General features: G+C 37.3%; 1 protein-coding gene across 1 annotated transcript in view; it reads right to left on the bottom strand.

Moving 5' to 3' along the window:
- The window catches only part of LOC124993589 (EGF-like and EMI domain-containing protein 1), a 623779-nt gene that overhangs the window by 56834 nt on the left and 549134 nt on the right, over positions 1–17811 (bottom strand). The window contains 4 exon segments of the mRNA XM_047565459.1: positions 9113–9244; positions 11156–11242; positions 12829–12963; positions 16656–16784. Coding sequence (XP_047421415.1) covers positions 9113–9244; positions 11156–11242; positions 12829–12963; positions 16656–16784 — 483 coding nt within the window.

Raw genomic sequence — 17811 nt, 5'->3', positions numbered from 1 at the left:
TCTCTGAGCTGGTGTTGGGCATGCACTAGCCAAGGAATAAGCTTTAAGTTAGATTAGAAATTGAAGTTTTGATCACAGAGTGTTAGGTAGGTAGTCAGCCATGGACTGGTAAAGACCAGGACCTGGTATGTCAAAATCTCCCCCAGCCATAATTAATTAAATCCCCTTAAGAAAAAAAAAAATAGTTTCAAGATTGTGTCCCACCCTTCCAGGTGATCAGGATGCTCCCTTATCACTGAAATTATGTCAAAACCACCCCAAACACTCCTTGAGACCACGACATCTCAGACCCTCACAAAAAAAGTTTGCTGGGAGCTATTCAAAGGGCAATAAACAGTTTAAGGAGTATGAGAAATTGACTCAAGAAAAATGAGACCCAGAAATCCTTAAAAATCCCTGACTTGTCCTCCTCTCTGAAAGGACCCACTCTCTCCCTTGTGAATGTCCCCTTTACCCATTTTCTTCTTCCTTGTAATAAACTGCCATTCTTTTACTAAGTCTCCTGTCTTGCCTGGAATCCTGTCAAGCAAGACCGCAAGGATCCAGAGCAGTGACCTCCAGAGTTGTCTCAGGCTAACACAGCAGGCTCCTTCTGCAGCAATAGAACAATATATATTTTATTTATAAATATATATATTTTTTAATATATTTTTAAAATATATGTGTTATATATTTTAAAAATATATTAAAAAATATATTTTTATATATAAATATATATTTATTTATATATTTTAAAAATAAATATAAATTAAAAATATAAATATATAAAATACAAAAATATATAAAATATATTTTATGTATATTTAAATATATTTATATATTTATATATTTTTATAAAATATATATATTTAAAAAAATATATATATATTTTTGTACCAGGGATTAAACTCAGGTGCACTCGACCACTGAACCACATCCCCAGCCCAATTTTGTATTTTACTTAGTGACAGGGTCTCACTGAGTTGCTTGGCACCTCTCTTTTGCTGAGGCTGACTTTGAACTCTTAATCCTCCTGCCTTGGCCCCCTCCAGAGCCACTAGGATTACAGGCATGCACCACTGCACCTGGCTAGAACTATGCTTTTTAATTACACAATCATGATTGAGAATTATTAGAAAAGTCTTGGTATCTTTCTGGATATTCATTCAGAAGTAGAGAAAAATGAACCCACATGGAAGCTGGGTAGAACAGATACACAAGAACAGCCTGCACAATACAACTTGAAGTAATATTCATTTATTTCTCAAAAACTTTATATTTTCCTTCATATTTCCTTAAATTATCAACACACTGAAACCTAAATCCTATCTTACTCTAATATGTATTATTTCACACCAATTGGTCTGTGCTAATACGAATAGCCCTACCTGAGATGGATTTCATACTTGCTCACCCTTCAAGGTTTTTTACCCACCCTTTATAATTTAGCTGATATCCTACCTTTCCAAGAAAGACTTCAGATATCCTCCTAGTGGGATTAATCATAGCCTTCTATTACACATCTATTATCTTATCCTCTTTTACAGTACAATTAAAATTAGTGATTTATATACCTTTCTTATTCACTAAATAGTGCATAAATTATTTGAGGGTAAGAAGATGTCTTATCTGTTTTACTATTCCATATAGCACTGAGAAAACTACTTGTATATAGAAGTCTCAAGAGACAATAACAAAATTGAACCTTAATGAGTACTATGACCTGAGACCTATTCATCTCCAACACATTCTGCAAAATTCACCACCATATGGACCTTTTAAAAATCTCTGCTTGCAAAAGAAACAATGATATTTAGACACAGCAGCAACAACGGTGAAAGAAAAATCAAATTAGAGAGAAAGTAGTTTCCTCTAATGTCGGACTGGTCTTTATATATTTGCATACTTAGGAATTGTAGCACAAGAATGAATACAAGCCAAACAATTAAAAATAAATATTCAGTCCCAAGTGATAAAAATTGCAAGACACAGTAGACCATGAGACCAACTAAGAACACACAAAGGGTTTGTGCCTATATTTCTCTGAAAGTTGTGTGTATTAGAGGGTAAAACTTCTGGATGACTCAGAACTTATTTTGTACTCTGCCAGATATTCAACTCAGAATTCTGGAAGCCAGCAGCAAGAGTAATCATGGATTACTGGAGGCAGCTAGCCAATGATATTTACCAACACACAGAGAATTTTAAACCCAGTAAAGATTGGGAAGTCCTATAAAAACAAAGAGGATTGGGACCACTCAGCATCTGCAGAATGTAGAGAAAATTACTCAGGTCGTTATTTATGTTAGATGAAGAACAGAATTTATAATCAGCCCTTGATTTACAGCATCTGTCATCAGTCTGGGTGCGGTTGGACAGGCAGGTACACTGGCTGGCATCACAGTCCCTCTGAGAACTACCATTACCAGTGTGGTACAGTAGCAATTTATGCTCTGGAAATAGGTTGGGCTTGCTGCATACAGACAAACAACAGATCTCTCTCTGTCAGTAAGCTGAGCACACTATCTTGGCTCTTGACATTCCAACAATACTCTGAACTGTGTCAACTTCTGGCAGCCTACAAATGTGGGGTTCAAAAGAGAACAACATTCATTGAACTTCTTGACTACTCTGGTTTTTCTATGGGATACTTTCTTGGAAATGTTTCTCTTCCTCTAAATTTTCCAAGCAGGTAGCTACAATATCAAGTATTATTTCATTGCAAAAATGTGTCATGTCCGTATGTGTTTTACTGATTTTCTAGTCCAGAATCACTAATTATATTATTTCATGGAAGTCACTTAATGTTTTCTTGATTTGAATTCCTCAGTCATAAAATGAGGTACCAAATTCAGGTGCCTGTTTTGAGGGTTAAGCAACAAATCTGATGGAAAACCCTTAGAGCCATAAATAACAGAGTCGGAAATCATTTAACAAGAGCTTTGAGTAATATATTATCACTATGCTGTACATGTTTATATTTACCATATATTGTTATTTACTATACATTGAACTATATATTATATATCATTACCTAATTGAAACTTTCCTTTTTATATACAGACACTAAGAGCCAGAGACATTTATTCATTTATCTAAGATGGTTATACTATTTTAAAGAAAAGAATGCATACATTAAAAATGTGTATAGAAGGAAATAAGTCAAGAATCTTGAGAGAAAAACTAAGCAAACATAAAAACTCAAGCTGGGTGTAGTGGTGCACACCTATAATCCCAGCAGTTCAGGAGGCTGGGATATGAGGATCACAAGTTCAAAGTCAGCCTCAGCAACTTAGTGAGACCCCCCATCTCAAAAATGAAAATAAATAAATAAATAAATAAAAGGGGCTGGAGATGTAGCTCTGTGGTAAAGTGTCCTTAGGTTAAATCCCTAGTACAAAACAAAACAGAATAAAGCAAAACAGAAAAACACTTCACCATTGTCTGTTCTTGTTAGTTTTCTAAAATGTTGAAAAAGTTTCTGAAATTAAAGAAAGGAAGTTGAGGCCAATGGAGCTGTGGTGCTGCCATAAGCTATAGCTTCCCTTCTCCTTTTACCATTCTAACAAGCCTAATAGTTCAATGTAGGACACATGATATTCAGAAGTACAATAATCTCCATGTTTCTCATGTCTCCTTTGGATTTGGTGGGTTATTTCTATGAAACTTAAACCCCAACCTTCTTTACTAAGTTGTCAGGAATGTTCTTAATTGGATCCAGCTCATCTTATTGAGCATTCCATATACAGAAAGAACTGAAGAATACCAAAAAAAAAAAAAAAAAAAGAATAATAGGCCGACTTCATCATGTACAAATAGACAACTAATTATCAGGCACTATGATCAGTGGTGTTATGGAAGAAAGGAATTTCATGATGTGATTTGTTTGCATATGACTGAAAAATAAAAATCCTTGAAGAAATTTCACCAGCAGTTATAATGGAGGAAAAGATATTTAGTAGAGGAGAGAACAATGAACAATGGTACCACATTTTAAATGTATGTGGTGCTTGGAGTGAAGTATGTGGGTCATCTCTGGAAGCACAGTGGTGTCTCATATGACCACAGAGGTAGGTTCTATGTGACGGTGGTCAACATGAGGCTAGGGGCAGGTTGATGATGCGCCCTTAGTACTATGGAGTTGTCACTTTCTTGTGGATAGCCTAAGTCAACAAGGGTTACAGAGCAATGACAAGATTTACTTTGTTCTTAATGATCTAATGGACACTCATCCAGTAGGGGCGAGACTGCTCATGGGCTGCATTCAATGGCTATGTGTTAAAAATGAAAGCTAATTTGAATATTAACTTTTTGAAAACACAGATATAAAGATGAGTCTCCCAGACCAGCTCTACCACCCCTCAACTTAATGTCTGTACATCAGCTGCTCCAGGCTTCCCTTCCCTGCCTCCTGACGATGGGGAGATGAACGCCTTGGTAATGACATATCCATCCGTCCTCAACCACATCCCTATTTCAAAACCGAATTTGCACAATAGCTTCTTGAAAGGCCTGTCACTGCTTCAGTGTCGCCTCTGTCGCACTTCTCTGTGGGAGCTGACATTTTGCTGATACTTCATCAGGCTGGCCCGCCTGCTGAGAACCAGATTGGTAAGGGAAATGCATCTCACTGCGGGAAAGGATGGGCGATGTATTATTTAAATACAATTTATTTTACAGCAACTTTAAAAATCAGATTTGCAATTGCTTCAGCGAGAGAGAAGCTTTTTGTTGCATCTCACTTCTTTGTTTTTGGAGATACTGAGGACTTTTAATTGTTCTTCTTGAAGTTTTTCTTTTTATTCATCTGCTTCTTTTGTTTAATTTTACATATAATCTCTTTTTCTTTTACTTTAGGTAACTGTCTTTTTTTTTTTTTTTTTTCCAACAACAATGTGTCATAAAGAAAATGCCAGCCATGGTTTGTGGAGTGATAGAAGTTGAAAGTAGCTTATAGGTTGTTAAAGGAAAACAAATGATCCCTTTAGATCAGAATTTTACACAAATTCCAGAGAAAAAGATAAAGGAGGCTCTGTTTCCAACTCAACATTTTTTGGTCTGTTTTTTTTGAATCTCATGAGTTCAAACAATTGAATTTTTCTCTTAAAAATAAAAGAGACTAGCCCAATAGCCAAATTTTTGTTGGTTGGAACTATTTGCTGGTTAATTTGACCAGAAAGGTCAAACTAGTTAGCTGTTTAGAAAGAGAAATGTAAAATCACTACCTGAAAAGTAATCATTTCTTAATATTGAAGGAGAAAGTAAAAGTCGACAAATCATTCTGTGTACTCAAAACACAGTGTTCGTTCAGCCAGTGGTTTGCTGAAGCCATTACTACCAGCTTGGGACACCAACTGCTAAATTTTCAGGGATTTTGCAAGTCATCTGACATCACATTGGTTGCTTAAAATGACTACGGAGGGAGTATTACACCATGGAAATAGGCGAATGTACAATCCAGGTTTTTTTATATTTCAGAGAGCCAGTTGTTAAATATTTACCAGCTTTTCACTGGGAACTTAGACCTGTGGTCAATCTGATTTCCATGAAGTTTTATCTAGTGATGTTTAAAGCATGGTATTTGTTAGAATCTCCCTTCTCATATCCTTCCCCCATTCTCTGTCACTTACTCCACTTTAGTAGTACAGAGGCCTATTTTATTAGGGTTCATGAAAAACATGGCAAAAATCAGAAATATATGGACGAAATGACTAAAAGATAGAAAATTGAATTTCAGAAGAAAGGGAAAGGAAACAAATGTTTAGAGGAAATATTACTAAGGTTTTTTAGTTTTTTTTTTTTTAAGTTTTGGTAGTATTGATGGACTGTGCTCAATATTTGCAACAAAATGATAAAAATGGACTTCAATTAAAAAAGCAAGTTCAAGGCATCTATTTAAGAATACTTAACAAGACCCTGGGTTCAATCCCCAGCACTGAAAAAAAAAAAAAAAAAAAAAAAAAAAAAAACAGAAACAACAAATTTAAATAAGAATTTGAGACATTTTCATGGCACTTTCATCCAAAGAAACAAGCATTTGTTGTTCATTTGTTATGTTCAATGTACTGCTGGTAATATTCAGAGGTGAGGTGAAAGGATCAGAGCTCAAGGAAATGTACAAATGCGAAAGTTGCCAGGAAAGAAAGGATTCTGGAACTCAGAAAGATGACCAGGATATGGTGCATAAAGAAATGGGAGACATTAGTAATGAGATCAACAGGAAGATTAATTAACAATGGTTTGCCATTTCGAACAAAGCAATCAATTTAAAAAAATGTTGACTAATTTTCCTTACTCTGGTCTCTTCTTCATTAGATATAAATAAATTCAAATTCTTGTCAAAAAAAAAAAAAAAAAAAAAAGGAAGTTCAACGAGACTGGTATTCACTGTCATGTGAACAGTGAAGGTTACCAGACAATAATGACAAAAATTGTGCACTCGTATTACTTTTTAAATTAACAACTTTTCCAAGGAAAAGTAATAATGTAGTAAATATGGAAAAGACAGACATGTATACAGGAGAAAAATACTCATCCACAGCCACTGTTAACAACAGCTGTCCTTTCTCCTACAATTTTCCACAGGTATGTGTTCTTACAAATTTGGATCATTCTCTATATACAGCATTTAATGTCAATTCTCCTGACAGTATACATTCATCAAAAAACACGAATCCTAACAGTCTAAAAATAGTCCACAGATGTGTTATATAATGATTTAATCAGTCTCCCCTTGGTGGATATTTAAGCTATTTCTATTTTGTACTTTTGCTACTAGAAATAATGTCAGGATAAAGAAAAATCTGGGACCACTTTTATGATTATTTGGTAAAAGGCCTGATAGAAAGCTACAATGTCCTTCACAGAGGTGGCACTTTTCCCAAGGGTGTGAGGGCCTGTGAAGCCACACCCTGCCCCCCGCCCCGTGCCACACACACTGCTCAGAAAGAAGCAAAAACCCCACAAAACCCACATATTCACATAAAACATTAACCAGAATAAGTCATAATCTAGAGGGTTTTCTACCAGTGAAATAAAATCTTTTTAAAAAGAAAATTTCTCCAAGTATGTGTGTTTGTGACTTAGAAACAATGGGATTTATACAAAGCCAATATCTTTAGAAATAGCTTTTTGGTCTCTCCTGTCTGTAAAACATATTACCTTGTATCGTCTGTGTTTTTACAGTTCATTATGCAGAGTAAGTAGGTTTTAAAATTCTGTGAGCACCATACCAGGGTATTTAGAGATATGTTGTATGTTTTTCTTCAAATACAGGCCTTTTTAAAAATGCCACACACAGTCTTTGGGAAGTGTGTGTGAAGCATTTTTTATGAGTCCTATCATTCAGTTCCACTCATTTTCCTAAATATCTTATTCCAGTGATTATATAATATATGTTTGTGTTTCTGTGTTTAAAATCAGATAATAGCAAGTCTCGCTAAAACCAAACTGGACCAGGAGTCAGGGAAGTTTTTGTCTAGTCAATTCGATACGTGTATCATAATTGCCAATACAATTTAAATAACCATTGATTTTCATCCCAAATTTCTCAGGACAATCATAAAATATTCTCCTGGGGTTTGCAGTACTAGGAGGGAAGCATTATAACACAGCATGACTATTAAAATTAATATTTTAGAGAATGAGCAGTTTATCTTTCTCCTCACTTGTTTTTAAATAATCTATTGATATCACCTGCCAATTTAAATGATGTAAATTTTATTACTATCTGCTTAATAATAACTCCATTAAAGTTGAGTTAGGCAAGAGAAAATGTCACTTTGCTGTGGAAAGAGCAAGAAACTACCTTTTGAATATGTAAATTCTTACCTTTAAATTTTTTTTTTTTTTAAAGCAAACAAGTAGATTAGGGATAGTCAACTGCTGCTCTGACAAACTTCTATACTATTTGAGATGATTGTCAACAGTGCCAGAATGACAGCCCCGAAATAAAAACTGTCTAGTTATATACAGAAAACCTGTCAGGCAAAGACCTGCCCTGTCACTTTTGCTTGCGGGTTATCCTTAGGGGCAGTAATGTATTTTCCCAAATGATCAGATGATCAGCTATGTGTTAAATACTCTCCTGTGCTATATCTTATATTTACAGCTTCTGTTTCTGTTTTGTTTGTTTATAGAAAGTCCTAAGCACTGAGAACTCATTCAGCTCACAGTCCACACTTTACAAAATGATAGATAATCACAAACAATAGAGATTTGCTAATCTTTATTAGACAAAGTTGAAATAGTAATGTGGAAATTGCCATCATTAGCATCCAACCCGCAACTTTTCTCACACTCTCCAGCTACTCTGTTTCACTGTGGATGGAGCAGAAAAGATGATGTGGTGGGTTAGGTAAGAATCACAATCAGAAGAGGGTATGGCAGGAAAGTAGCTCTACTGACTCTTTTGAAACAGGTTCAATTTAGCTAATCACTTTTTAGCAGTTTATAATCTGCTCCCATTCTGTCAAGAATGATAATTCTAGTCTAGAATTTCTTAAAACGCCTTTCAGTATAACTTTAACTACTGTGCTATGGTCGACTGGTTCCCCAAATGGCTACAACCATCTCTCCCAGTTCTCAAGACTTTGGCAATGAAATTTTGCTACTCCTTTGAATCAGGAGGTAGAACCTCTTTCTCCTCCCCCTGACTCTGGCTTGCCTCATGTCTTGTTTTAAATGGTGGAATGTGGTGGAAATAGTATGTGGCTTCTGTGGCTACACTTTAAGACATCTGTAGCTCTACTCTCATGCTTTCTATATGCTCCTTCTTGGAATGTTGTCCTGACACTGTGGCACAAGGAGGAAGTTCAAGTGAACCTTGTAGAAATGCTATGCAGAGGAAAGGCCAGTTTGCATGGTTTAGAAGCCCAGCGGATTAACCTGAAATAGCCACACAAGTGATGCATGAGTGACCAGCCATTAGAGCCATCTCATCAACCCACGGAATCAAGAGAAATGATAAATCATTGTTTTCAGCTACAAAGTATTGGGGTGGGTTGCTGCACAATGATGGCTGGAACATGTACTCTAACAGCAGCATCTTGTATAGCAGTCAGAAAGAAAAGCATTTATAAAGCCAACAACTTTATTGACTCTGTTGGGTATCCTGTCTAGGTTTATTACTTACGCATTGCGCAGGATTTTCCCGTGTAACCAGGAGCACAGGCACAGTTTCCAGTTTCTTTGTCGCACTGACCTCCATTCTCACAGGGTCCACAGGAGAACCTGCATTCTGTTCCCCAGAGGCCATCGGGGCAGTCTTGTAAAATACAGAGAGAAAGAAAGGAGCTCAGACTTGTAATAAAGCTCAAGATGGTCCCAGGTTTCTACTGTTGCTTAAGTGACTTGGCAAACGTGTGTGTGTGTGTGTGTGTGTGCGTGCGCGCGCACGCACATGCATGCGTGTGTCTGAGCTGCAAAGAAAGAAACATTCTAGTAGCCTCTGAGGATTTATAGCACTTCCAAAAATATTCCCCGAAGAAATCAACATGATGCTCTATCTTGTCACTTTGGAAACACAGATACAGTGGTTGGCTTTTTGCTGAAAATGTAGTTTTTCAGACAGTAACAATGGAAGCAATTTTGATATATATCTTTGGAGGCAGTTGCACAGAACAAAACATGAAAATGAGATGTAATTTGTAAAGGAAGCTCAGGAGGCATGGTGCTCAGGAAGTTGCCCCCAAATGCTTGCCTAAATCCTTTGCTCCTAGTCTTTGCTTTTTTTTTCTAAGCCAGAATAATGACATTGGAGGTTTTTAAATTGTGCATTTTATGAAAGTATACAATGCACTAAAGAGAAATTGTGTCCTGCTTTGTTGAATGTCCTTTGAACTAGAAAAGGACAGTTGAAGCTGTAGTCAACACTGAGACTCAGAGGTCTCAGCATATGCTCTACCATCAAAATCACTGGAATTAGAAACCTAGTGGGAAGCATTCTTTTAACACAGTGAAAATTTCCAAAACATATGGTAATTATAGAAAGTTATAGCAATTGAAGTCGAGCCATGAAGTATCTTCTGTACTGGGCAGAGTGAGTTATTTTCTGGGATTTCTGTACCTGATCTGTTGATCACTTGCTCTGCACTAAGCACTTTATGTAAATTAGCTCGTATTTCCATAAAATTTCCCCATGATCACTTTATTTTCCTTTTACGTGAGAGGTTAAGTGACCTATTCCTTCACCGAGCTAGGAAGTAGCAGTCAGGATTTGAACCCAGATCATCTGGCTTCTGAAACTCTGGCTGTCAGTCACTACAGCCAGCTTTCCTTGCTGGCCTATGTACTCAGTACCTTCAGAGTCAATTAACTTGCCCTTAGAGACCCATGAGAGTTCAAAATTCAAAGTTCATCTAATGTAAAATTAGTTTAACAATAACCTGTCTTTATTATTATGACATGAGGGTTGTTATGGACCTCCTTAAATGAACTTAAGGGAATTGCTGGACCACAGGGTCCTCTACAGGTAGATGAGCTCCAAAATACCCCAGGCTATAAACTAATCAACATAAATAGAAGCCAAAGACATTGGCTGCTTTTAAAAAAGAATCTTTTTTTCTTTCTTCTTCTTCTTCTTCTTTTTTTTTTTTTTTTTTTTTTGCTATTTCACAGGTTAGTTGAAGAAACCAGCTCCTCTGTTCTTAGAAGTCAGCGCTGATAAGCTAAATAAGGACCGGTGCTGATTGTGGAGGAATACTGTTCATTAGTGCCATTGAAACAATTTGAAGTCTTTAATTAACTATTCATCTGCAATCTAGACACAGGTCTGGAGTTAAGATTTTTAAGGATCTGTCTGGCTCTAGGAGCACTTGGGCTACTTCACTTTTTTTAAAAGGAAAAAGAAAAACAACAGTTCTGATTTTCATCATGCACAACTCTTAAAGAGCTCTTTTTGCCTTGATTTCAGCTGCCAATCATGGCAAGCCCATTCACCCACTCCAGTCTGATTCATAATTTCATTTTGTGGTTAGACAAAAATATCAGAATTGGACAAAGTTATCTGATTGAAAAATAATATGTTTTCCAGAGATTATGGTGACCTCTCTATTTTGCTGATTTACATATACTTTCAACTCATTTTCTTTCACAGTAGGAATCTCAGAAGCATTTTCCAATAAAGTATATTCAGCAGTTGCTTTAAGAAAATGTTATCAGAATAAATTAAATTTACCCAGGTGTGTGGATATGGTATTATCTCCTTGTGCATTGGCTTCCAGGGCATGACTTCTCCAGTAGGGAAAGGAAGAAGGGGCCAGCTCTAGGTTTAAAAATCCGTTGAGGCAGGAGATTTAGAAAGTGACATGAGACCCACTTATACCATTTAAAACACAGTCATGTGATACCAGGCTTCTATTCCCCCAGGTTCTTTTCCCCATTACCATCACAATTCAGCTATCTAAAGAACCCACTCTCCACGAAATCCAGATGGACATTACTGTTCAATTGCTTCAGTTCCACAGGCACAGAATATAACCCAGAACAGTCACTCTCTTTCTCATTCAGCTCCAGAAAAGCCTTTTAGACTCTGTAGACTGCAGTGCAATGAGCAGATGAGGAAACAAGAGGTTTAAGGACAACTGTCCATCTCAGGGCTTCCCTCTGTAAGTGAACTCAGTGATGATGACTTCCTTTCAAACCCCTTATCTTCTCCCGATTTTAAGCAACATTGCCCTTTTGATCACTGCAAGGGCAAAAAGTAGAACTTATCATTAGTTATGATCATTGTATTTGTTGTATGCTCACTATTTTATATTAAAGAGAAAAAATGCTGTGATAATTTCCTCTGAATTCAATAGTAACTAGTGCCTTATCCACACTATGAGAAAATAAATAAATGATAAAAATTAACTGCAAACTTATGTATTAATTTAAGAAATCATTTACTGAGAAATATCTTTGTCAGGACTGTTCTAGGAGGATTAGGGATATCAGAATAAAATTGCAGATACTCTCCCATGTGAGGTTCAGATTTTAGCAGAGAAGGAGAGGCAATATATATATTAGACAATAATTAGAATATGTGGTCTGTTAGAATATGATAAACACGACAGAGAAAGAAAAAAGTTCAGGGAAACTTGCAAGTTGCAAAGTTAGCTAGCACAGGACTGATAAAATTCAGTGCAAAGGTGATGTGAGATTTTTAAAAACACAAAAAAGCCCCTGTAAAAAACTGAGGAGGAGCATTCCATGAGTCCACAAGTCAGAAACAGAATAGCTGACATCTTGGGACACTTTCTTCCAAATTTTATATGCAAACACACACACACACATGCACATACACACAGACACACATATATATGAATATATTACTTAACATTGAAATTATGTATGTAGACCTTTCTACTCATAGTTTAAATATAAAAATTATAAACCTTTCTACTCATAGTTTAAATATAAAAATTATGCAATATCTAGAAATTTGAGACAGGACAAACTGATAACCATTTTAAATTTTCCACCATTAAGTTTATTTGTTTGAATGACCCATTTTTAGATATAAAGAGAACAACTCTTTAATTCTGGAAGCCACCAGTGTTCTTGGTTGATTCGGTCAGCTCAAAGAAGTGGACCCAAGTAGTTTTCATCTTTTTTTGGATAAGATACTATATAATGATCTTTCTTCCCTTCTCAAGTCAGCAAGAGTCTAACAGCAGAGTGTGAGAAGACAAGGTTAAATAACTTTATTGCCCTGTGTCTCAGTTTCCTCACCTGCAAACAGGGGATTAATAAAGCATACCACCACCTGAGGACACTGGTGAATTTACTAATTAATGATCATATGATGCTGAACAAAGACTGAGCATTATTATTAGAGAAGAAAGAAAATCTATCATCAGATTGTACCTTTCTGGCATCTGTTGCCTTGGTAACCAGATTTGCAGGTGCAAGTACCATTTTTGGCACTGCATTCCAGGGTGTTCTCCTCCACACACTGACATTCCAGAGAGCAGCCAGCTCCAAAGGCCCCCTTGGGACAGTCTGCAAGCAGATTGAGGCAAACTGGTCACCTGAAAACCACGCTTTGTTTATTTTAAATTGTTAGTGCACAGGCATGTCGTTCTGTGAGGCCTGATTATAAGGAGAACAAGGGGATCATCCTGACTGCCAAAATAAAATAAGGAAACAAATGTCTTTCAAATCAGACAATTCATTTGCTTTTTGGCAACTGGACGTGAACAGTGAAGCCTGAACTACTTAAAAGGCTTTGGTGCTTCTGGGGGAGAAATTGCTTCTCAGTGTGCTCCACTGGTGCCTACAGTTAATATTCTCCAAGGACTGCTGCGGCTGCCAGGACCCATAGCCATCCTGCTGCCGCATGGAGATGATGGACAAGCATTTGTGTGAAGGCTTGCCATTGTTTTCACTCCCCTTCGTTATATGGTAATCAGAAAAAAATTTTACATCACGCAGATAGCACAGCGACAGCAGCATTATCTTAACCGCGTCTTTGGCAAATGATGCTTGCCCCATGTCATTATTTCCCCCCTGCCACTGAGCTTTAGGGATGGTAGTCAGCATTGGAATCCCAATTGGAAAAAGTCCCACTTTTGCATTTAGGAAAACATACCTGTAATTCCCTCTCTGAGGAGTTACTAGAATAATTCATTTCCCTTTCCAAATTGTATCTCTGACACTTTTTCTCTCCTATTTCAGATGTTCAAGGGACTTATCAAATGAGAGATCCTTTCAAGTGCCCTCCAGGCTCAAGGTAATTGTTCTGTGTGTCTTTATGAGCTTAAGTACTGAAAGGTGCTTGCAGAAAACAAAGAACACTCCTCAACTTTCTGGTTAATGTAGAGGGACAAGTAGAGATCATTCAAAGAAGTAGTTACAATGGCACCGCCTCAGATGATCCTAGTGCCACTTGATAGGGACAAAGTCCAGAGTGACTACCGAAGCAAAACAGAAGTATCATCAGGGCCCTTTTTGTTCTCAAAATTCCATGATTCCCCTATTACCTTTTCTGTGACTTTCAAGTTTTGAATTCTTTTTCAGACCCTCCAAGCCTCAGGGTTTCTCAGACTTCTGTCTGTCTTGATGTAAGTCTCTTTTTGGTCATCTCAGAATACTCACCCTGGATTGACTTTCATGAATTACTCTACCTGTTTCAGCATATAGAATTGTGGCTCTGGAGACAATTTAAGCAAAATGGAATGCTTAAATCTGACATTTGGGTATATTGAGAGCATGTAATTGTGGCAATATGTTTGGAGAAAAAGGAAAAGTAGAAGTTAGTTAGCTCTATTGCCAACCAAGTGCCTGTTCAGGGTTTGTTATGTATTAAAATGTATTTTTCAAAAATTCATATGTTGAAGTCATAATTCTCTGTACCTCAGAATGTGAGCTTATTTGGATATTAAGCCACTGCAGATACAATTGGTTGAGGTATGATGAGGTCATACTAGAATAAGATGGGCCTTTAATTCAATGTGACTAGTATGTTTATAATCTGGGGAAATTTGTACACAGAGACATGCATATGGGGAGCATACCCATATGAAGATTGGGTTATGCTGCTACAGGACAAGGATCTACCAGAGGCTGGGAGGCCTATCACAGATGCTTCCCTAGCCTCTTCAGAGGGAGCACAGCCCTTCTGATACCTTGAAATTGGACTTCTAGCCTCCAGAACTGTGAGACAACATATTTCTGTTTAAGACACTTAGTTTGTGGTACTGGGTTGTAGCAGCACTAAAAAATATATATATATATATATATAATATATATGATTGTAAACTCAATCTCTCTCAGGGCCAGTCAAGTAACATTGATAAATGAAGCCTCAATTCCAAAAATAATAGAATCCCAAAGAATAGGATATGTGTTTTACTTGAAGATGATCACATTCAAAATGCTAACCACCATTTCCAGCAACAACAAACCCATCTGTTGGATGTTCTCTTGATTTTCACCTGACAGCCTGAAAATGAATAAAAATATGCTAGGTTTATATTTAAACCTAACACTTCGATTTTAGATATATCTGATAAATTAGCTCTTTAAGTTTTAATTCAGATGTTTTATTATGATTTAGCTTTTGTGCCTAAACATCTGATATTGCCTTGTCAAATATTCAAAAGCTATTACTAGCCAGGCATGGTGGCACAGGCCTGTAATCCCAGCAGCTCAGGAGGCTGAAGCAGGAGGATCTCAAGTTCAAAGCCAGACTCAGAAACTTAATGGGACACTAAGCAACTTAACAAGACTGTAACTCAAAATAAAAATAAAAATATTAAAAAGGGCTGAGGCAGGCTGTGGCTCAGTGGTTAAGCACCCTTGGGTTCAACCCTCCAGTATGGAAAAGAAAAAGGGTATTACTAAATATGGGATATATCTTGCTATATTTCAGAAACAATAATAGAAACAGACTATCTGTTTCTAGGCTGGTCTTCACTGGGCATGTTCTAGGAGATATATGATATTCTAGAACACACCATCTACACCTCCACTGCTCACATTTACCCATGCCTTACCCCCTTCTCTTCTATTTTGCTTATTTAAGCCTAACCTTTCCCTGTGATCTAGGTTCAGTTTTCTATTATCCCTTCTTTGGGTTTCTTATTGTAGTATTCACCACTACATTTTCCAGGGACATACTTTTTATAAAATAGATAAGACTCATGGATATTCAACTTTACATAGACTATAAAACTCTAAAAGGTATTTTTTATGAAGAGATGGTCATGATACTTTTCGGTGCAATGGTCTGTTCATCCCAAAATTCATATGTTGATACCCTAACCCCGGGGGATTGTAGGTTGGGGTGAGACCTTGAAGGTGGGTCATGAGTGGGGGCTGTCATGAGTGGGATTCTTGCTCTTATAGAAGAGGCCCACAAGCCCATTTCCTTGTCTACACAAAAAGTATTATCTATGACCAAAAAGCAGGCTTCAGGAGATCTAGAATCCACAGTGCTTTGAGGTGGAACTGCCCAACCTCCAGAACTACATGCATTTCTATTATCTGCAAGCTGTCCAGTTCACAACATTCTGTATAACAGCCCAAACAGACAGAGACACTGAAACTCAGTCAGGAGAGATTTCCAGAGAAGTGAGTCCTTCAACTAAAGGAAGAGGGAAATGAAAGAGGTGGAGGAATGGAGCTGAGATCACTCTGGCCCACAGATCCTGCGCATAGCTTTAGGGCAGGATGGTGAACATACAGAGTTATCTTGTTGGGAGAAACTCTAAAAGACCCTGACGAGGGTCCCTATCTAGATATATATTTTAGAACTGTTTTCTTGCACCTTTTGAAAACTGTGATTAATAGGCAAGATGCAAAATGAAGAACCTGTTTTAGAAACTTGAGGGAATAACTGTTTTGTGCTAGAACCCAGAAAGAGACTTGTCCTTGGCCCTTGATATTAAATTCCTCTAAAGTGTCAAATGTCCACTTAACCAAACTATTAACTATCTTTTCTCAATACTTAAGAGAAATACTAACTAGAAAAAAAGTTAAAAATTAGAAATATTTTTTCATTTGTTAAAATCTAGAGTCTATAATTTAAAAAAACTAAATAAAAGCTAGATCTCTCTCTCTCTCTCACACACACACACACACACACACACACACACACACACATATATACAAACTATGTTCTTATTCCTCTTTGTCCATATATATTAAGTTACCATGCTCCACACAGAAAGCAACTGGCATTTGTGACTTACTCAGATGACAGAATCTCCCATAGCGCCCTGGTTCACACATACAGGCACCATACATCCTGTGGCAATGTCCATTGTTGGCACAGTTACATTTCCTCTTGCAGTTTTTACCAAAGAACCCTTTTGGGCATCCTGGAGGGTGGAAGGACAAACAAAGAAAATATTAACCCATATGCAAACCTTGCTAGAGCTGTTACTGTATGAAATTGAGAAATTCAAGACATTTCCAAGCTGGCTGGACTGAGGCTGGAGAGATATTTTGAAAACCACATATATAATGCCAAGTTCTGTGCTTCAAACCCTGCAGTGACTTGCCATTGCGGCAGGTTAAAAACCAGACTGAGCACTGCAAGTCCCTGTGCTGGATGAGTTGAGTTGCACTACTATCTCCTAATGCCTTTGCTCTGCCTCCTTGGGGTTCTGCAGTGCATTGCACACCTTCTTGCTTGGTCTAGAAAGCTGCCCCCTGGTTCTTCTCTTGTCTCCTCTCCTCAGTCTGCAGACTTCCACTTAAGTGTTCCTTCTCCAGAAGTCTCTCCCCTCTCACACAGTCTGCTTGTCCTCATGGTCTCACTTCCAGTCACGCATTAATATTCCATTTGTAATACCTATGCTTGTCTTGGACGAGACTACAAGCTCCATATGGAAGGACCAGGAACTTTCCTACTTCCTTTATGTTAACATGTCTTAGTACCAGGCACAGTTCTTTGCCCCGCTTATTATATTTTTAAAAATATTTTTTAGTTGTTCTTGGACCTTTATTTTATTTATTTATTTATATGTGGTACTGAGAATTGAACCCAGTGCCTCACACATGCTAGGCAAGCGCTCCACCACTGAGCTACAACTCTAGCCCCTATATTTTTTAAATAAATAAACAAACATTGCTCAGAGGTAAGTGAAATGCCAGCAGGACCCTTCCTGTGCCTCAGAAAGTGAAGTAAATTTGGTTTCCATCTTCCCAGTTCTGTGGTCTGAGAGAATCTAATAAACTCGCCATGATTTCTGGCAATCCCTAGAGATGTACATCCTCATTGACTCTCTGCCTTCAGCTCTTGTGTCTGTATAAGCAGTCTTTATATTTGTGCTTTGTCAACTCATGTAGGAAATGGGGTCTTTTCACTGGTTTCCATGAAAAATCCATACACACCATTCCTTG

Source organism: Sciurus carolinensis, chromosome 9 (assembly GCF_902686445.1).
Source record: "Sciurus carolinensis chromosome 9, mSciCar1.2, whole genome shotgun sequence".
Taxonomy (NCBI): Eukaryota; Metazoa; Chordata; class Mammalia; order Rodentia; family Sciuridae; genus Sciurus; species Sciurus carolinensis.
This window is presented reverse-complemented; position numbering and strand designations above follow the sequence as displayed.